Below are 8,101 nucleotides of genomic sequence, written 5' to 3'. Positions count from 1 at the left end.
TTGCGTGTGCGAAGGGGCAGGGCTCTGGGAGCCGCTCCAGGAAATGGGCAGGTCCCAGGTCCCCTCGCCCCATCAGGCCAGGGGAAGAGAAGAGAAATCTGTCTGTCCCTGAGATAAGGCTGGCAAGGCTCTACAGTCCTGAGCTAGGAGTGGAAAGACAGCCCCGCTGCGAGTGTAGGAAGGGAACTCAGGAACAGAAGGAGGTCGGTGGCCCGGAAAGGGACAAAGAGCAGCTCTTCCCGACCCCCCACGTCAGGGTCCTATTGTTCCTCCTCTCTCGGACTGTACCGAACTCTGGTGCTCCCAGGAGGGAGGAAGGGAGCTGCGCCCACCCGGTGGGCATTTGTTTATTAAGAATGAGAAAGGGAGGGTCAGTGAAGCGATCCCTACAGGGGGGACGCGCATTTTCGCGCGTCGCCTTTAAGGAAAGCCCTACCCTACCTTTCCCACCGGTCCCCGCCACCCCCCAGCCCTACCTGCATTTTAAAACCGCCTTGTAGTCCTGGGATTGGCCCAGGCCGCGTCCTCCGGGCGTAGAAACTTGAACCGCGGGGAGGAGGGTGGCTGGCCCCGCGGTTGGACGAAACCATCTTTGCAGCATCCCCCGCGCGCGCCCCGCCCCTCCCGCACACCCCCAGACAGACCCAATCAGAACGGTGGGGAGGCGGGACCACGGCTCGAACACGCCTCTGGCAGGGCGCCCAGCGGGCCGGCGCACCGCGTAGGGGAACCTCGGGGGCCGGCCGTGCCTTCGCTTGCCTCCCTCTCGGAGGCGGGGCCCGATTGCGGCGCCCCGCCCCCTCTCCGCCCGGGGTGGGCGGGGCGGCTGGGGCTCCGGGAGCGGGGCCGGGGGCGGGCCTCCGCCTGCTGCGCCCGAGCCGGGAAGAGCCCGGGCACCACGGCCACCGACGCAGCCACCGTCCCCGTTTCCGAGCCCTGAGGCGCGCGCGGGCTCCTGGGTGACCCGAGAGGGGGCCGCGGGAGGGAGCGCGAGGCGGTGCGGGGCGGGCCGCACGCGTCCCCGGCCGCCCCTCGCGCGCGCGTGGCCGGGCCCAGAGAAGCCCCGGCGCGGGGAGCGCCGGCCCGGCGCGGGCGAGGGCGATGCCGCGGTGACGGCCCCGCCATGGCGAAGCCCCCGGCGGTGGCGGCGGCGGCGGCGGCTGCAGCGGCGGCGTCGGAGGAGCTGAGCCAGGTGCCGGACGAAGAACTGCTGCGCTGGAGCAAGGAGGAGCTGGCGCGGCGGCTGCGGCGCGCCGAGGGCGAGAAGGTGGGCCTCATGCTGGAGCACGGCGGCCTGATGCGCGACGTGAACCGGCGGCTGCAGCAGCATCTGCTGGAGATCCGCGGCCTCAAGGACGTGAACCAGCGGCTGCAGGACGACAATCAGGAGCTGCGCGAGCTCTGCTGTTTCCTGGACGACGACCGGCAGAAGGGGCGCAAGCTGGCGCGCGAGTGGCAGCGCTTTGGGCGCCACGCGGCCGGCGCTGTGTGGCACGAGGTGGCCCGCTCGCAGCAGAAGCTGCGGGAGCTCGAGGCGCGCCAGGAGGCCCTGCTTCGCGAGAACCTGGAGCTGAAGGAGCTGGTGCTGTTGTTGGACGAAGAGCGCGCGGCGCTGGCGGCGGCGGGGGGCGCTGGCGGCAGCGGCGGCGGCGGCGGCGCGGGCTCCCGCAGCTCCATAGACAGCCAGGCTAGCCTGAGCGGGCCGCTGGCGGGCAGCACGGCGGGCTCTGGGGCCCGCGACGTTGGCGACGGCAGTAGTACGTCCAGTGCGGGCAGCGGCGGCAGCCCGGACCACCACCATCACGTCCCACCCGCGCTGCTGCCCCCCGGGCCACACAAGGGTCCAGACGGCAAGGCCGGAGTCACGCGCCGGTCCCTGGATGACCTGTCGGCGCCGCCGCACCACCGAAGCATCCCTAACGGCCTGCACGGTAAGCACCGCGCCGGGATCAGAAGCCTAAGGGGGTGTTGTGAAATGGTAGTTCCTGAACACCTCACGGGTTCGGGGTGGTGGGGGTCGCACCTCCAGACCCCTTAGCAGCTGGCATAGCAAAGGGAGCATCCGGCGTGGTGGTGTCCCTGTCCAGCTGATGCGGTAGAAAAGTTTCTCACCCACAGTTTTTTGTGTTAGTGTCTGGCATTCCGGTGTTGTCTAGGGGTGTCTCCCATCCCACCCTGAAAACACTTGTGGGCAGAGGGAAGTTTTTCTTGGAAGACTACGAAAGGGCCCTGGGTGAATTTCCCCTTCTTGTTGGAGCCATAGCTGTTCCCAAAACGCAGTCGGCGCCCACTACTGCACTGTAGTTTTGTGCTTTCTTGCAGCCCTGTCTCCTCCCCTGCTTCCTTGCAGCCCTGTCTCCTCCTGGGCTGGCCTGGCCCACTGGCACTGGTGTTGAGACCTTGAGGCAGTTGGGCCAGAGAGCCCTGGGCTAAGATGAGAGGCTTCCTGGTTTCCCATAAATCCTGCACTACTGGCTGGGACACGGTTCTCGACTTGGTCACTACAGTATTCCCCAGAGGATATAGTTTGGAATGGATTCTGACTTCTCAGTGTGCCTCAGTTTCCTTTCTTCCTTGCTTATGATCCCTGCCTCACCAGGTTGGGTGTGAGGTGGAGAGAGATAATGCCCCTGAAGAGATTTGGAAGCTTGATCGTCTTGCAGGAAGTGCTGGGGTGGGAGGTCAGCTGTGCCTGTGCCCAGGGTGTCCCTGCCATAGTCTCTTCAATGGCTCTCTGCCCAAAGCTTCCCTCCTCTCCTGACTGCCGGACCTCCCTGCTTCCCCACAGTGTCACAAGCCCGGTTCCCAGTGTTGGTGGCACCTGCTTCTGCCTGAACTGTTTGCCTGGGGGCAGAGAATAACCGGCCCTTTCTGTTCTCCTTAAAGCCTTTCTCTATCCAGACACCATCAAGGCTTCGAAGAACTCTTCCCTAAAATGACAGCTAGAGCTGAGGACCAAGCTTTTTCTTTCGTTTCCTGGCCAAGCCCTCTGCAGGCATATTGGGGTGGGGACACGTAGGAGCTGCAGTCGCGGTGCAGGTCTGAGGGAGGCTTCCTCCTTATTTCCTGTCCAGAATTTGTGAGTTCAGGAAACGATTGAGGCTAGAGGGATACTTTGTTACTGATTAGCAATCTACCATTGCAACTCAGGTTTCTTTTTGTAACACTGCATCCACAGGTGCTCCCTCTGCAGCTACTCAGTCAAGCTGCATCTGCAGAGTTCCAGCATAATTTGTTGGGGATGCGCACCCCTCTTTACAATGCTTGCATCTCTTTGGCCTCCCATTTCTGGGGGCTCTGGGAGGGTCAGTGTTCCAGGTCTTGATCTGCTCAAGTGCATCATAAAGGAGGGGACTCTTTGCAGTTAGGGAAAAATCCAGTGTTGCTGGTTTCCAGCTATGCTGTCAGTAGCACTGGGCCAGAGTGATTCTCCGCAGGTACTGCCTTGCTTGAGTGTCTCCACCTCTTTGCAGACGGTCATGTTTTGTGCAAGGAGATGTGGATCTGGCCCAGAGTTCCAGTTGCAGTAGTGAATAATGCAGCAAGTGAAGGACCTGGCCAGGCTGGAGGTTTTCCACTGCACTGGGGATGGGTAGGGGTTGAAGTGTCCTGTTTCCTACAGACCCCATTCCCCCACCCGCACCCCCAAGTCTCCTTGCAACAAAACTACTGCAGATCTTTTGTAGTAGCCAAGCTTTGCTTTGGCACGGAAACGAAAACTCAGCATTGTTATTACAAATTTCAGCTACACACCGGATTGTTCTTTTTAGTTTTGTCTCTTGAAGTCAGTGGGTGGCCGTGAGATATCCTCCCTCTGATGTGTACAGAATTCCAGGAAGCGAGGAGAACTGGGCTTCTCTGCACTGGGACCTGAAGCCTCACATTGGCTTTGAAGAGCAGGGCTGAGCTGAGATAAAGAGAGTTCAGGTGGTGGCCAGAGTAGAGTCACACTGGGCTCAGTGCCTGGTCTTGATGTGCAGTCCCAGGAGCCCCGGGCAGCTTGCATTAGCCCTATTTTAGAGAGGACCCCAGCCTTGTCTTGCTGGGATCTCTACCAGGGCCATCAGTGTTTCTGCCAAGAATGACTTGAGGCCCTTGTGGTTGTCATTTTTGCTTTCCTGTTAGTTAGTAACTGGGATGCCTCCTGTTCTTGATTCCTGGCCTGGCTGCACCTCAGAGACTCTCCCATTTGGGGGAAGTGTTACTTCCTTATCAGTGGCCACAGAGTGGCTCGTTGATAACCCAATTATCCACAGGGTCTGGACATCTTGACTCCCTCATGTATCTCGGGCAGCTTGGTTAATTTTGCCTCTTTGTCCTTCTGGAAGGTGGAAGGCTGCTCACAGAGCCCTTGACTGCAGCAAGGTCAGTGAGGTTGGCACCTGCCCACAGTGGTCCCAGCAGTGGTTGAGGAGTCGGCTGTGGGAGGCTTGCCAGCACAGTTTGGCTTCTCTTTGGAACTCTGCTTGCCTTTGAGGCTGCTTGTGGGCTTATTCACCTCTGAGCTCCGTGTGCGGTGTGTGGTGTGTGGCTGCACCTGCTGCTGAGCCAGGGGATGTGGGCCTTGCAGGTCCTCCCTGAGGACCAGTGCTACTGTGCCCATAGCCTGTAGGGGGTCCTGGAAGGCCTCAAGTAGCAGTGGTGGAGGTGGCTGCCTGTATTCGAGGCAGTCCTGGCTGAGGTGGGCTTGGCCAGCCTCTGAATGCATATGCAAATAGGTCTCTTGGGCAGGCACTGGCCCTGTGCTGGGATGCTTTTGAGAGGCACTGGGTCCTTGCTGGCTAAAGTCAGGTATAGGGTGCCCTTGCTGGCATTCTAATCCAGTCCTGCAGGCTGAGACAATTTAAACGTCAGAAATTCAGCCCCCTTTTCTTTCCCCATGTGAGGTGATTTTCAGACAAAAACATTTTCCCTTGGGGGGTGTAGCTCAGGGGCAGAGCATTCACTCAACACAGTATGGGACTCCACTGAGACACACACACACATACACACACACACACACACACACACACACACTCTCTCTCTCTCTCTCTCTCTCTCTCTCTCTCTCTCTCTCTCGGCAGAAAAGAGAGCCTTTTCAGTCTGTTTTTCTTTTCCTTCCTGCCCCCTCCCATCTTTCTAGCCCCACCGCCCATCCCTTGTCCTTGGATGTACCCTTCTTTCCTCTCCCTGACCCCACTCCATGCCCCGCTCCCCTGTGGCTAACTCAGAACCTCCAGCAAGCCTGTGAGTGGGTGCCGTTTGTCTTTTCGGGTTTGGCTTAAAATTTTGAGCCATTCAAAATGAGCAGGGTTTGATCTCCCGTTTGTGTTTTTGTTGGTTTTGGGGAGGGTGGAGTAGGGGTGGTCTGGGCCTTTAAAAAAAAGACAGAGCAAACTGGTAGTGAATAGGTCTTTTTTTTTCTGGAGGCCTCGGGGCTCTACTAATAAGGCTGCCTTTCCTAAGCCTGCCAGCCTGGAGCAAAGGTCAGAGGAGATAATGGGTGGGTTATGCAAGCCTTCCCTCTTCTCCCAGCCTGACTCTGGTGGAGGGGGTTGTGAGATTGTCCACGGACTTGGGTGCTAGGTCCTCAGGGCGCCAGGCATTCATGGGCAGGTGACCCACAAAGAACTTGGTAGCTGTTGAGGGCTACCATGCGCTTCCAGGAGGCTTCTTTGGCACACTGAGGCTTGAAGAGGTGTTGGACATTGCTTTGGTTCCCTCGTGGCAGCTGGGGTCTGGAGTGAGTCTCAGGGCTTCTGTGTTAGCTGGCCCAGCTCATGTGTGAGCTCCATGGGGGAGGGCACATGAAGTGAAAGAGTCAGTTCTTCCCAGGGACCTTTCTGCTCTCTCCTTTGGAGGGAAGCCTCCTCAGCAGGGACACGCGTCCCTCCGAATACCTTTCTTTTACATTCTCACTTTTCTGCTTCAGTCTGCCTTCCCACCACAACTTGTTCCAGGTTAGGTCTCTGAGCTCCTGGGACACAAACTTTGTGGAATATTGGTCCATGACCAGAATATTTTATGAGGAAACCAACTTCTACACATACCTGTTTTCCTTCCTTCCCACCCTCCCTCCTTCCCTCCTTCCCACCCTCCCTCCTTCCCCCTCCCCTCCTTCCCTCCTTCCCTCCTCCTTCCCCCCCTTCCCTCCTCCTTCTTCCTCCTCTCTCCCTCCCTCCCTCCCTCCCTCCCTCCCTCCCTCCCTTCCTTCATTTTCCTAAGACAGAGCTTCTCTAGCTCTGGCTGTCCTGGAATTCACTCTATAGACCAGGCTGGCCTCAAACTCAAGAGATTCACTTGCCTCTGCCTCCCGAGAGCTGGGATTAAAGGCGTGCGCCTCTGTTTTTTGCGTACACCATGCCTGTGGCTGCAGTCATTTATACAGTTCCTCAAAACTCAGGCAAGTTCCTGAACCACTCATCTGCAAAAGGGAAACATGACGGACCTTTGGGAGGAGGGAGTGAGTCTCTGCATGCCTGGATGTACCTTTTCTGAGATGGAACACCCAGTGCCAAGCTTAAGGCCTAGCTATGTAGCCTGCTGCCTAGGGCTCTAGCTCCAGGGTCAAGAGAGCCTGAATGAGCTCTGTCCTATCTGATCAGAGACCTTGGTAGCTTACTGACTGTCTCAGTTTCTTCATTTGTAATAGCCTGCTCCTATAACTGGGCCTTTAAAGGGGGAGTCTGTGGCTTCTGTTCTCATTTGGATCCCTTTCTCATGGGGGTGTGGGTTGGGAACCCCCTAACCCATGCTTGTGAGTGGAGCCTTTGTGCCCAGTCCTGTCTCAAAGGCAGGGAGCCCTTGTTCAGTTGAACAGAAGAAAAATGGCTTTGTACTTAAGAAGGAACAGAATGGCTAAGTTCTGAAGGTGGGAACTGGAGCATCATGGGAAAATAACCTCAGAGGGGCTGAGGTTGGTGCTATGTGCCACCCTAAAATTCCAGTGACTCTGAGTTCAGTTCCTGCAAAGGACAATGGTCTGGATGAATCCTGCAGCCTCTAGAGCCAGGAGCCCTCCGTCAGGGGAGGTGTGTGATCGCCTGACTGGACACTAGTGAAGAGCTTTCCTTTGGGTGGCACTTGAAGATGCCCAAGTCTTGGGTTGTGCCACAGAAGAGCTGTCAGGGGTGGGAGGCAGCCGGGAGTGGGAGCTGACCTCACAGTCGGCCCTTTAAGCAGGAAGGGAAATATTAGCACAAGTTTAATGAGCATCTATACTCTGAAGTTCTCAGTGCCTCCACAGTGATTCATGTCATCTGGCTTGGGAGTAGCAGTTAAGGAGCGTCTATCTGGTGCATGTCCTGTAGGCTGGGCTAAGGGCAGGGACAAGAAGCTTAGGGTCCCCAGGATGGCTGCAACTCTAGCAGTGGCCATAGGAAAGAACCTAAAGTCTGCTCCAAGCCCTGCCTCCCGTCTGCCTCCTTGGACCTCTGACTTGTGGTGTTAGGTGGTCCTGGGCTCCAGGGACATCACAGACACTTGTGGGAAATGTTTTGTCTACATCCCAACTGGAGCTCTGTCCCCATTACAGAATAGTTAGGATGTACAACCAAACTTTTGTTGGGATCAAGGTCTGTGACGTGTGCAGGGACTGCCCTGGGGGGGTCTCAAGAATACAGGTAGCTAGTTCTCATTTTCCTGAGGCTTGGGGACAAGGGGACCTCAATGGAAGCCACAAGGCTTGGAAACAGCAACAAAATCCTCTCCTAAAGGGATGGGATTTATTTTATTTTATTTTTTAAAAGATTTCAACAGATGTGGTGGTGCAAGACTTTCATCTCAGCAATCTGGAGGCAGATGCAGGCAGATCTCTGTGGGTTCAGGCCAGTTAGGGGCTACATAGTGAAACCCTCTCTTAAAAAAGATTTTTATTTTATGTGTGTTTGGGCTGCTTGTGTATAAGTGCACCACGTGTGTGCAGTGTGCTGGTGCAAGTCAAAAAAGTGTGTAGGATCCCCTGGAACTGAAGTTACAGACGGTGGTAAGCCACCATGTGGGTGCTGGGAACCTAACCAGAGTCTTCTAAAAGAGTGATGAGTGCTCTTACCCACTGAACCATTGCTCTGGCTTGTTCTTGTGATCTTAAAGTCAAGACTAGGCCTGCCACTTCCTCTAAGCT

The 8,101-nt window shown here is 56.9% G+C and overlaps 1 protein-coding gene across 5 annotated transcripts in view; it reads left to right on the top strand.

The window, feature by feature from the left end:
- The first annotated feature begins 774 nt into the window (after positions 1–774).
- The window catches only part of Ccdc85c (coiled-coil domain containing 85C), a 63,020-nt gene continuing 55,693 nt past the window's right edge, over positions 775–8,101 (top strand). For 2 of the 5 annotated variants that reach the window (XM_036205408.1, XM_036205407.1), the window contains exon 1: positions 775–1,931. In XM_036205408.1, coding sequence (XP_036061301.1) covers positions 1,124–1,931 — 808 coding nt within the window. In that variant the 5' untranslated portion in view covers positions 775–1,123. The remainder of the gene's footprint in view (positions 1,932–8,101) is intronic. The other 3 variants (XM_036205410.1, XM_036205409.1, XM_036205411.1) reach the window with 2 other exon arrangements.

The sequence above is a fragment of the Onychomys torridus genome, chromosome 14 (assembly GCF_903995425.1).
Source record: "Onychomys torridus chromosome 14, mOncTor1.1, whole genome shotgun sequence".
Taxonomy (NCBI): domain Eukaryota; kingdom Metazoa; phylum Chordata; class Mammalia; order Rodentia; family Cricetidae; genus Onychomys; species Onychomys torridus.
This window is presented reverse-complemented; position numbering and strand designations above follow the sequence as displayed.